Genomic DNA, 13,184 nt, shown 5'->3' with positions numbered 1-13,184 from the left:
TTACAGCATTTTTACTGCGACAACAATGTGTTAAATGCAGAACTAGAGCCCAAACAATAAATCGACATGCTGATATTATAGGCCATTATGAGGTACTTGCAGATAAACTGGTATTGGTGTTTTACCAGCCAATGAATGACAATCACAAAAGAAATGGAGAGACAGAAGAAAGCTCCTCTGAACAATCTGGTGAGATCTCTTAAATAACTACACATAATAAATGTTAGGGAAAATCTTTGTTTATGTTCTGTATTTCTGAAGAAAAAAATAACATTGGCCAATATTTAAGATATAACACATTTTTAAATGCTCAAATTTCGAAATTGGTCTTGAAAATCCTGTACTGGTTGGGCTCTATGCAGAACTACAAGGCTAGGTGCTAGCAAACAAGAACTGAAACTTTCTTACCGTGAACTGCAAACACATTGAAGTGCTGAGCGCCATGCCGTGACGAGTCTCGCTTCCCGCCACCCTTGATGAAGTTCAGAGCAGGCAGACTTGGTCTCCTCTGGTCCCCAACAAACTTCCCTGGCTGCTGCCCCATAAGGGCAGGTTGCCAGGCCGTAGCCGGGAGGCACCGCTGATGTCAGTCACGGCCTTGGAGGGAGGCAGACGGCAGACTGAAACCAACTTGAAGGAAACCAGCTTGGTGCAGACCACCTCAACAAGCGTGCTCTTCGTCAGTGTGGCTGGTGATTGAGTGGCAGGGTGGGAGTCAGGACCTCCAGATCCCGAATTCCACTTCTGACACCAGTGAAATATTTTTTGGTGTCCACCAGTGTGGTAAGGCAGACCCTGTACCCAGATCTTTGATATCTCTTTGTCTGTGTCATGCATTGAGTGATGGACTTATTTGACTGTTATAAACCAACTAACCTCAGACTCTAACCTGAAAGCATGGCTTTTTCAACATTACCATGCACAAGCGCAACACATCCTCAACATCTACATAACACTGTAGTGCACCTAAAGTGAAGAAAAAAAATCTAATCACACCACAACACATTAAAAGTTACAAAGCTAAGGACAAACTACATTCTCTGCATAGTAGTGTTGATGAGCAGGACAGTAACTGGTTGCAGTATTAGCAGTGAATGTCTGCAGATGGACCACTAAAAACAGGCAAACTCAGCACCGCCCCTGAGGTATTGTTAGATCAAATATTGATAATCAATCTGAACACCTTTGCGATACAATTACAACATCTATGTGCACAGTAATGTATGAGGCAGCTATAAGGACTCTGGCAAAATTGGGAAGACCATCATTGTTCTTTGGCCAACACTCTTTGTCTTCTTATTGTTAACAATTCAACATGTGCAGAGATGTAGGTCCTATTAATATGCAAAGTTTTGATTGACAAATGCATGTATGTCTCTGGATTATCTAAGGCACTTAGAATATTCTGGCAATCTGATATTTCACAGCAACCCTGAATAATATTTCACAAACTGAATAGTCAGAACATCTCAAGCCTAACAGCAGTCAGTAGTTGGCTGTGAGAAGTTAGGAGGCACTAGATATTTATCTCAATAGAAGAACTGGTTACCTGGAGACACTGGTTATTAACCTAAAGGGAGGAACTGGAGATTTGTCTCAAGGGAAGAACTGGTCTCTTATCTCCAAATGAATATGGACGCATATCCTCATATTTTTTTTGTTTTTTTGTTCTGATTTGTGCGAGCTATCACTCAACAGACTCACAGGATGAGAATTCTGCATATTATATATTACTCGCCTACGACTGAACGTTACAGTATAAAATTATTTGGGAACGTGTCAGAGAACTGAGCGAGCCTGAGTCTGTGTTACACTCCGCCTCAACTTCAAGCGCTGCTCAACAACAACAGGTTACCTCAGCTGGCAAGTTTTGCAGCAACTCCTGAGCAGCAGTTATAACCATAACGCACGACTGCAGACCGAACCCATGCTCAAAACAATTCAGACACACCGGCAGCTTTTTTACTCGATGCCAAATTCCTTCCCTCAACTTCCGCGTCCGAAGGTTTTTGGTCCGTCTCTCCCCCCGGGCTCCAGATTACACCCGGAGCTCAAGCACTGCAGCTCGGCCACCCAACCTGCCGCTCTCCGGGGCGCTGTTCGGACCGGTTCCCCTCTTAAACCGCCCGCACGAGTAAGGCACACACTCTCGATATAAACGCGCTCAGTGTCCTCCTGTATTTCTGAGTCTTCACACCATTTTTTGAGGGATAAATGCCTATCGAACAGTCGTCGACGCAGGGGCCGCCATGTTTCCGTACGCAAGGTGGGCTGGTTTTTCGTTTTGCGTTTGACGTCAGACGGTGCGTTTCTTCCGCCAACAGAAAAAAAAAGATTTTTTTTTTGACTCGAAAATAACAAAACATCTCAAACTTACTGCTAATTTTATTCAAACTGGAATTGAGCTAAACTACAGTTTTCCAAAATGTATTTGGATTTACTAATTATGAGAAAATGAATATTTTTACTTAATTATTTCACATGCCTTGTTAATGTAGGCTGTTGTAGTGTACAGTGAAGTAGCTGTAGTAAGTAAAGTCGCACCCAGAGAAAACTTTTTCTGGATTTAGGACTATTTTGCCATGATCAGCATTACACATAAAAACAGAGAAAATAGTTTTAGTCGAGATGGTAAAATATCTTTAACTTTGATTTGGAATTTATACAAAAAAACTAGCCTATATTTTTCCACAAAAAATGTATGAGGGGTTCACTAATTATGACAAAGAATTGAAAATCAGTAATCTTATATCATTTGATTATTTTTCACACGTGTCTTCTGAATTATTTTAGGGCGTTGTAAGGCAAAATAGTATCAGAAGTTTTTTCCTCATATTTAGGACTATTTTTTTGGCTCGAAGATCATGGAAAAATATGTATAATTCTGTTTTGGATTTTATTCCGAATGGATTTGAACTACTATTAAAGTGTTGTATTTGGGTTTACTAATTATTATAGAGAACCGAAAGATGAATATTTTTACGTAATCTATTATTTGGTTATGTTATAACAAAGATGTGGAGTGTTATGTAAAAACTATCTACTATCTGCAATAAGAAGGCTGTGAAAACTAGAACTTGCTGGAACTCTAAATTTGTATAAATCTTTTGTATAAAACTGTATTATATGTGCCTAGAGTACCTCACATTTTTCTGCTAACGTTAGGGGGGTCAGAGGACGAATTAAACGTCGTCCTGCATTAAACTGAATTTTAATTCTGACTAACGTAGCTATAGTAAACGGAAAGAATCTTTTAGAGGTAGAAGCCAATGTTAGCTTGCATAAAATACCCACATTCTTTCATATATAATCATACATATAGCTATTTATTTTTCGATATCTATAAAGTTTTGCCGTCTTGTATTTAAAGTTATACTTTTAAGCTGTGGTGTAATCCTATTTGCGGCAGCAAGAGGGCAGCCGTACGAAGACCGATAATTATACTCGAACACAGCCCCCTTGCGGTGACGTACTGAATCATGCGTGTCATTTTTCGTTGTATCCAGCCAGTTTGTGCCAACACAGTACACACTGGACCAATTCATGTGTCAAAGGCACTGCAATTTATTGAACAAGAATCAAAAGCATCAAAAACGCTTCTATATACAAAACCTTTATACTGTATCAAAACTATCATAAAATACTGCTGTAAAAGCAGGAATCCTTTCTTATGACTTTTTCCAAAATTGATGCATAATTCAATTGGTAAGATAAACTAAAGTCATTCAGAGTGGTTTAATGTGAAATGCTCTATTCTAGAGAAACTTTCAGTCAGAATAGTTCACAACGATAATGATAGAAACCAGACATCCAAAGAGTTTCATACCTTAAAGCTAGGTCTCAGAAAGTATTTTAATGTAATGGTTACAAATACATTGCCTGATGTCTGAGATATCGTTTTAAATAGTTTTGAGACACATTTTTACCTTGAAATGCATTTTTTTAAATATATTCAGGGCACAGAAACACACACAGGGCATTGTATGTCAATATAGTCCCAAATAAAACCTTATTTCGTATTTGCCACTATTTTACCATTATCAACATTATATATATAAACTCTGAAGACGTGTGTAGGCATACTGGTCATTCTGGATAGCAAATAAAATGGCTATATTTGCATTGTACGCATAACAGCCCTTTGTTCCTATCACCACCACTGTAAAGAAATCCAAGTGAGTAAGTTTCACCTCATACAAAAGCACTCTAAATAATTTTACATCTCAACGATTGAATTGTGCAGATATCTTGAAAAATTGGTGGAATTCTCCTTTAACTTTAGCCTCAGTATTTTAGTTGAATGATGTGTGAGCTCAAAGACATGACTCCAAATTGGGGGTGCTGTTCCAAGGGTAGCGCTCAAGGCCGAGCACCTCCAAAATCTGCAAATGAAAGTAATATGTGGCCCGAGAAAACACTGTAGGGCTGAGGATCTCCCTGAAACTGATGAATATGAGCTGCGTCTTCTTTCTCAGTCAGGCAAATGCCAAGGAACAGCAAAGAATTCAGAGAACTCATCTAGGTGAGAAGGGTTAGAACACAAAAAAGAACACATTTCTACATGCCAAGACTCACTGTCACTTTTAACTGTTAACAACTTTGCTGTCCCTGAGTGAAAAGACAACTTTTTCCATGTTGTTAGTGTGCAAAGGTCTGGAGGAATGCCACGCCTGCAGTCAGCTGCCCGGTACTTGTATTCAATTCATGTTGTCCACTACTAGCACTCTACCCTTCTTGCTCAAGAAGTCGCTGCCGTGTCTCCATCACAATTTCATCCATGATCTCTGGTTTCAAAATATCCTTGATCTGCAGAAAGCACACAGAAACACACATCTTAACACAGTCACTGTACACCAAGAACACATCGACCCTCAACTTATCAAAGCTGCGTAAAAAAAGTGCATAGATTTGACCACCTTTAATGGGGTACAAACTTCTCTGCGTCTGATTCATTAAACCTTGAGATTTGAGCACAAATGATAAGCTTCAATACTTAACCAAGCGCCAGCCTAGCAACACCTTATTTACATATTATTTCCATGTAGCATGCCCTAATTCAACTATGCGGTTGTGCTCATAGTTACAGTTTGAAGTCAAGTTTATAAAGTTCGCTCCCTTTACTGACCAAACTTTACAGTGTTAAAATTACAACTGGAAAGAAGAAAATGTGAATGATGTAATTGTTTGTGATCATTTCCTAAAACAATGTATTTAAATGCTGTATTACTGCAGAGTATGAGATGCTTCTGCACTAGCTGTGTATTTTTTGGGTGGTGTCATTAGTATAAGACAAAAGCACAGTATACTATGTTGTTAAAGCCAATTTTGGGGAAATATCATAACATTTTAGCTACTACGCATGAGCAAACTAAAGAGACAGGTAACTTGCCGCTGTCTGACTGGTAAAGGTTAGCTGCTAGTTATGTCAGTTAGTCTGAATCATTCGAGATTTATTTAAAACTCAGGTCAGATTTTCGGTTATGTATATATACTTTATGCCACATGCAGGTAATTATACACAATGTTTCTTTTAACAAGTTCTGTTGGGACATTGTAAAGAAAGGGAGCTATTTCCAAAGATGTATAAAAGTTATTGTTGAGTTATGCATTCTTGATAAATGTTTTTTTTTTTTTTGATTCACATTAAAAAAAAATTAAATCTTGTTTTCTGGGTCAGGCAATACCTGATGGGAGAGGGATGATTCATAGCAGTAGAGTACACTGGTATCATACAGCAGCACTTTGTGGGCTGCCAGGGCCAGCAAACAATTCCTCAGCCGAGAAATGACCTCCCGATCTGGCAGAGGAACAGGCTGAGCCACACCAAAGCAAGACAGAAATAAGGTTCAGAAGAGCATATTGTTTATCAGGTTACATTAATACAGTTATACTGACATGAAAAAGTATTTGATCCCTGACTTCCTCTACTTTTGCAAATTTGTCCCACTAAGTGGTTGCTGGAGTCCCAGAGCCTTAGAAATGGCTTTGTAACCCTTTCCAGACTGGCATATTTTATTAGCTTTCTTTCTCTTCTCTTCCAGAATATCTTTTGATCGCAGCATGGTGCGCTACTCGTTGAGACCTTTTAGCCTACTTCATATGATGCTCAAATAAATTTGGGTAATTGGTTGATTGAGAGAGCTAATACATTTTCACACAGTGCCAAATGGTGTTGGATAATATTTTCCCTCAATAAATGAAATGATCATTTAAAAACTGTAAATAATAAACATAAACATTGCCCAGTGCTGCCTGCTAATCAAGTTAGAGCCCCAAGTTAAAAGAACTTTTTTGGTTTCATAAGTCCCATAAAGTCTCAATGAATGCATTACTGTTTTTTTCCATTTACATTTAAAATGAAGTTAAAAAAATATATATATCTGAAACAATTAAGTGTGACATATCAAGATAATACAAATACCATACCAGGGCATTCAGCAACATTTTGGGTAATTGTTGCTACATTGTATTACACTGAATTAGTTTCATATATATTAAGTATATTTAAAATCTAAATTTTATATAATTTTTATATTTAAGTATGTAGGATAAAAGTGTTTGTATCTAAAATAGTCTGCTTTTGTTTTCATTCTAGTATGGGTTTACTTCCAGATGAAACTTTATAATTCTATACATCATGTGGACTCTCAGAATGTCCTACGATTTCATTGTTCTGTTAACTGTACTGCATAAAACTGCTATTTTGAAAGAGGATATTTCAAAACCTGCCCTGAACACAGATGGAACGTTACAATTCCCAGTTCACAATCTGTAATACAATGCATTTCAACCATCCATTATTTGTTCAATCATATCAGACATTCTCCTCACCTCCAGGCTTGTGTAGTACCCCCCTGCTTCCTCATCTTGCTGCCCTGGTGTAGGGTACAGCCAGATGTAGCCATTGTTCCCCAATATTATGGACGCTCCACATGGCAGATTGTGGAAATGAGTTTTCTGTCGTTTCACAAGAGAGGGTGACACTTGCACCAGTACACCCTGTCCCAACTAAGAGAGATAAACACAAACAAAAACACACTAATATACATTTATTCATGGAACAGAAGGCTTATACTTAAACAGCCCATATACTACATTTTTGTGTTTTATGTTTTTCCCTGAGGTCCATTTATGACATTTACGTAGATGTACACACCAAAAACAGGCAGAAATTATTTTTAATGATTTTTAATTTTTTATGACCATCTACTTTAGTAAACAGGCTGTTTTTGTTACTGTGTCTTTGACGGATAGATGCAGTATGCAACATTTTAGGCACCCCAGGTCAAATAACATTTTGTTGAATTTGTAAGTGAAAATAAATGTAACACACCCTCTACAAGTAACAAACAAATATTTTTCTGCAAAGTTAAGTCTACAATTTCTATCTACTTTGAGTTTAACATATTGGGGGGGCTCTATGCATCTTTTCTGCCTGTTCAATTAAACACATAGTCCTCAAAACAGTCTTTAGATGTTGTCCTTACCTTGCCGTACTTCAAGCTGCGTGTGTGAAGCGAGAGGGCTCCATCTGAAAATACAGACTGTACCTCTGCCTTGAATGAGTCAAGGAAATTCTTTCACAATCAGAAGCAACAGGGTTATTGTGAAAAGGGCTTTTGCATGATAAAAAGTCCTTATAACATTATGAATAAATCAGTACTTGTCAGGATACACTAATGAGGTCCCCCTCTTGAAGATAGTCCCTCATGGCAAGCTCATCCTCTGCCGAACGCCTCCTCTAAGAAATCAACATTCAAGGTTTGCTGAAAATCATTGACTGGGAGTTCAGTATAGCAGCTCATAACACTTAGGCAGCCTTAAACTGTTTGAAGCTTAAACAAAAATAATTTGGACTGATTTACAGCAATGTAAGGCAATGTAATTTGCAAGCAGTCTGAAACTCAGCTGCAACAGCTGCAAGTTTGTAAAACAAGTTTAATGAAGTCAACAATCAAAATATGGGTAACGCACTGTGATCATACTGAATGACAATTTCAAACAACTGATCTGATCAAGAATATAAAATAGAAGCTGTTTTTTTTCAGACACTGGATGCATAAACTTATGCAAGTTTAGCTTTTCTTCATAATGTCAGTTATCTGAGGCATAATAACAAACGCGAGTTTCTCAAGGCTAATGTTTCTGTAGCTATCTGGCTTTACTGTTTGTGCCAGTGTTTATTCCACTTTGTTAGCCTGCTGTAACTGTTGAACAAGATTATTCATTCTCACCTCTCTTTAGACCCATCTAATTTAAAGTTCTTTAGACCCATCTAATTTAAAGTACAAAATAACAGACAAATAATTACAACATATATAAATAGAGAAAACGGAACAGCAATGACAGCTAAAGAAATTATTCAAAGATGACAACAATGCGATAAACACGCAAACATAACACGCCACAGATGATTTTACATAGCAAGAACAATGTGATGTTTCACAAATGAGTAGCTAATTGGGCTGACTATTGAAGTAGGGTGAAACTTTCATGCAACTTTAGCAACTTTCATGCAACTAGTGATTAAACGGTTATCCAGTTTCACTATAAACCACGGTAAAATTACAGATGGTTTATACCGTTTTTTCAATTTTAAGCATCATTAAAATCGTGGTTGAATACCAGCTTTGAAAAAATCAAGTTAAATGCTGTCCAGCAACAAGGTTAGCAACAGCATCCCAGACGCAGGAGCAGCACACAGCGTGGGTTTGTTTTGTCTCAGTGTAAACATGGCAGAGGCCAGTGACAGCACTAGAGATTTTTCAGCCTTCTAAGAGGACCACATCTGAAGTGTTGTCATGTTTTGTTTTGTTTTTTTTTTTAAGAGTGCAGAGGGAAACCTGATTGAAGATAGTCACCCAGTCTGCAGAACATGCAGAAAGAAAATCACTGCGAAAGGGGGCAACACTTCAAATCTTATGATTCATCTTCGTGACCTTCACCCACTGACGGAATAGACTAACTTGTCAAAATGTCCCACCGTATCAATTATTTACAGGTAGCGGCATACATGAAACTCCAGGAAAGATATTTTGATAGCTCTGATTACCTTAATTAAAAAAAAGCTTACCAGCATTAAAACAGTTATCCAAAAAACAAAAACAACATTAAACCATTAAAAAAGTTATCCAAATGTGTTGCATGCATTGTTTTTGAATTGCTTCACGTAACTGCCAAGTTGCACTAAAATTAGGTTGCAGGCAACTCACAATATGCAACTTGCTGCATGAACATTTTACTGTGTAAAGCCAGCCTAACTGAATGCTCTACTTGCAACTTTAGGTGTTTTTAAATTATGGAAATTATGCTGCATGCAACTCACAGCACGCAACTACATGCATGAAAGTTTCGCTGTGTAAGGCCAACTTTAGCTGTTCAAGACAAAAATCAGGACAGCTTGTGCATCAATATAAAAACAGTATTCCTGCTCACCAACTCTCCTCCTGGAAGATTCACTGATGACAGAAGCAATACAGAGTCTAGCCGAGAGTTGGTCTCCACTTTCCAACGTTTCTGCTGAACCTACAATACGACAGAGATGTCAAACATTCTTGTTAGCCTCATGTGGTCCATTACTAGCATATCAACTCGTTTTTCTCTGTCAGAACTCATTTCACAAACCTCTGTAATCCTGCCTACTACCACATCACCAACTTCACCATTGAACCTGAAAAAATAAAGAATATAATCTCAAACACACTTGTGTTAACTTTTATGTGGATGGATCAGTCATCATCAAAATTCGTACCTAGTCTTGAGTGGTCTCACACAGATCAGCTTGTTGACACGTTCAACCTCCCCCGCCACTGAGGCTGTGAGCTTCTCATCATCCATGTAGGTTCCATGGCCCCTGAAAGACAGTACTCATGAGAAATAATGCGCTACTAAAATTAAAGTGTATGATAAACATATGATAAGCTGTATCACTAAAAGAAACACAGACTGAAGATAAAGACTCAGCGAAACTGCCACCTGTGCAATTTCCTTCCCCAGTTATTGTCCTGCTAAACAAGGGCCCTTCTCACATCCCTCTTCTACAATCAGTTGCATATAAGCACTTTAACCAACTGCAAAAAAACCTACATGACCACCAGTGAGCAGGTACTATATTGGTGGGGGATCATTCTCAGCGCAATGATGTGCGTTATGGACCAGACACAGCAGTGTTGACGTTATTTTTCCCCCCAAACACTGTGTACACATTATTTAACACTCCTTCCATGCTTGTCCACATTGTAGGTGTAAAGTTAGAGACTAGAAAAGCTCATGAAAAAAAAGATAAATGCATTCGTGTTTGGTCTATTTAGATGTCTTTGGTACATTTCGCAAAAGAACTGTTTTAATCAAACCAAATCTGCCAACTGTGGACGCACCCTTACAGTCCACTCTATTAGACATACCTGCCGCTTTGGTCTGCTTTGTAGACAAGTTAGAGCGGACAGCTCGTCTGCTGGTGCTCAGTTTGTGTTAGTTATCCTCTAGTTCTTCATCAGTGGTCACAGGATGCTGCCTACAGAATGCTGTTCCCTGGATATTGGTGGACATTTCGCAGTCCAGCAGTTACACTAGAGTTTTAAAACTCCACCAGCACTGCTGTGTCTGATCCACTCATACCAGCGCAACACACACTAACACACCACCACGTCAGTGTCACTGTAGTGCTGAGAATGATCCACCACCCAAATAATTCCTGCTCTGTGAGGGTCCTGACCACTGATGGACAGGATAAAGTGGGTCTAACAAATTTTGCAGAGACGGACTACAAATGGCCTAGAGTCTGTAACTACAAAGTGTACCTACACGGTAAAAGCATATATGAACTGCAATACTATAGTCTGATGTATTAAATGCTAGGTATTTTCTATGTATACTATATTTCCGAAATTTATGTTGCACATAGAGAAAGTATTCGTACATCTTGCACGTGTACGAATGAATATTCCGATTCTGAGAGGTCGCTGAAAGCCGGAAGCTAGCATGTAAGTTTATTTATTAGGTGCTAATTTGTGCTAGCTGATGCTAATCGATATTTAGCCAGCAGGCAATAAGGAATTACAAACATCAGTCGGCTAGCAGGCTAACATCAGACAGGGGGTCCTGCATCAAACCGGCTCCTGAAGAAACCCCTAACTTACATTAAACGCATATTTACCTCATAAAACCTGTGTCGGAGGTAATAACATCTCCCGGAACAACCAAGTGTTTACCGTCCATGGACTGGGATCCTGACAGAGCTATCTGTCTTCGGACAGTCGGTAATCTCATGTCCACAGCCATGCTTGCGTCCCCCGTGTGATTTTTTTTTCTTCCTAAAACGGTTTAAGTCTTCTTCGCTGATACACTGAGGTCAATGTGCGCTGTTTACCGCCCCCTGCTGTGTCTGCAGTGTAAGAGGAGCAACCACAGAAAACGTAATTGATGTTTAAAACAGTAGATTTACTTTATACAGTTAGTCATTAAAGGGGCATTTCAGCCTAAAGCTAGCATTTAATGTGTTATTAGTCATATTATGTCAAATTCTGCATCCCTCAGCCTCAGTTAGACAAAATTCACGATTTTGTATGCTTTTGGTGTTTTTGTCAGTTTTCTCTCAGCTCTTATGTCATACAACCATTAGGAATCACTAATGTAGAGGCTAATAAATGCAGATGTGATATTCAGCTTTCTAGCAGTAACGTTCAGCTATATGGCTTTCTTCTCCCTGCTAAAACAGCTTAGGCCATCTGGTCTAGATTTAGGTTGGTCAGGTGCTGGTTTAGCTTGTCCTCCAGCATGATTAAGTTAGTTGACCAGCATACCAGTACCCAAAACACATGCTCCTCCGGCCCTCAGAGTTTTTTTTTTTGTAGTCCTTAAACTGGAAAATCTCACTCTCAGGATTATTGTGGCACCACTGTAGGAAGTGAGTAATGCATGTTTACAACAGATAATTTTAGATATGAATGGGTTAAACAAATACACAAAAATGCATGTTAGATTTGTGCATTTTGTTCTGAATGATCTTTAAACTGCAAACCTAATGTTAAGTGACCTCACCTACGGTCTGTGTATGTATGTATATACTTTTAAACTTGAGTGTTTATCTATTAATTTTTTCATTTAAACAAAAATCAACTGTTCAATATAGAATTAGGTGGTGGTGATACACAAAGCTAGCCACTAGAGCATGCTATTGGCTGTAATTATTCATTTTCTCAAAAGATCATGTTGATCTTGGCTAGTTGTCAAGTGTGCCCATGAATTTATGTCAGGCTAATAATCTACAGTTATTGTCTGGAACTGAAGGTTGGCAGGTTGTGTGAATGCACTGGTCACACTGATATGTATGTATGTGGGGCAATCTGAGTGAAAGGCATAATGAATTAATTTTAGTACAAGCACTATAAATACATGTACAATACATGAAAACACATATAAATACATAAACAAAGTTTCATATTCACTTATTGCAAAGGACAATATCTGATAAAAGTTAATTTGGATTGCAATTACTGTTATTTTTGTAATGAAATTGAAACAATTTATCATCTATTCTTCATGTGTAGTAATATTAAAGTCTTTCCGTCTGCCTTAACCATTATGTATATAGTATATGGTCAAAAGTATATGGACAACTTTCCTAATTGTTGAGTCCAGATGTTTCAGCCACACCCATTACTAACAAGTGTATAAAAATCGAGCACATAGCCATGCAATCTCCATAGACACTGGCAGTAGAATGGGTCGCAGCACAAGGTGGACTATTCTCAGTCCAGCAGTGACACTGAGGTGTTTAAAAACTCCAGCAGCACTGCTGTGTCTGATCCACTCGTACCAGCACAACACACACTAACACACCACCACCACATCAGTGTTACTGCAGTGCTAAGAATGATCCACAACCCAAAATAAAACCTGCTCTGCAGTGGTCCTGACCATTGAAGAACAGGGTAAAATGGGGCTAACAAAATATGCAGAGAAACAGATGGACTACAGTCTGTAATTGTAGAACTACAAAGTGTGTATATATGGTAAATGGAGCTGTTAAAATGTATGTATACCTATTTCTAGAATTTATTGCCTCAGAAACATTTTGGGTTAAAAGTGGGTGAAAAGTGATCCATGCATTTACAGTCATATGTAAAATTTGGGCACCCCTGGTCAAACTACATGTTTTGTTGATTTTCAAAGTGAAAATAAGT

The 13,184-nt window shown here is 38.3% G+C and overlaps 2 protein-coding genes across 2 annotated transcripts in view; both read right to left on the bottom strand.

Moving 5' to 3' along the window:
• abl1 (c-abl oncogene 1, non-receptor tyrosine kinase) overlaps positions 1 to 2,286 on the bottom strand; it is a 37,601-nt gene extending 35,315 nt beyond the window's left edge. The window contains exon 1 of the mRNA XM_036580170.1: positions 409 to 2,286. Coding sequence (XP_036436063.1) covers positions 409 to 544 — 136 coding nt within the window. The 5' untranslated portion in view covers positions 545 to 2,286. The remainder of the gene's footprint in view (positions 1 to 408) is intronic.
• Positions 2,287 to 3,540: 1,254 nt separating this feature from the next.
• On the bottom strand, positions 3,541 to 11,304 carry exosc2 (exosome component 2). Its single transcript, XM_036580169.1, has 9 exons — positions 11,156 to 11,304; positions 9,752 to 9,853; positions 9,625 to 9,670; positions 9,436 to 9,525; positions 7,676 to 7,741; positions 7,488 to 7,556; positions 6,832 to 7,008; positions 5,685 to 5,813; positions 3,541 to 4,806 (listed from the first exon to the last, which is right to left on the bottom strand). The coding sequence occupies exons 1-9, from the start codon at positions 11,278 to 11,280 to the stop codon at positions 4,726 to 4,728; spliced, it is 885 nt and encodes a 294-aa protein (XP_036436062.1). The 5' UTR covers positions 11,281 to 11,304; the 3' UTR covers positions 3,541 to 4,725.
• Positions 11,305 to 13,184: the final 1,880 nt, after the last annotated feature.

This window comes from Colossoma macropomum, unplaced genomic scaffold, assembly GCF_904425465.1.
Source record: "Colossoma macropomum unplaced genomic scaffold, Colossoma_macropomum, whole genome shotgun sequence".
Taxonomy (NCBI): Eukaryota; Metazoa; Chordata; class Actinopteri; order Characiformes; family Serrasalmidae; genus Colossoma; species Colossoma macropomum.
This window is presented reverse-complemented; position numbering and strand designations above follow the sequence as displayed.

Excerpts from the sequence above, each read along its gene's own strand:
- exosc2 (XM_036580169.1), bottom strand. The coding sequence starts at position 11,280 with ATGGCTGTGGACATGAGATTACCGACTGTCCGAAGACAGATAGCTCTG. Across the intron at positions 9,671-9,751 it reads GTGAGACCACTCAAGACTAG|GTTCAATGGTGAAGTTGGTG; the intron begins GTACGAATTTTG and ends TTATTTTTTCAG. Across the intron at positions 7,557-7,675 it reads AAGAGGGGGACCTCATTAGT|GCAGAGGTACAGTCTGTATT; the intron begins GTATCCTGACAA and ends GACTCATTCAAG.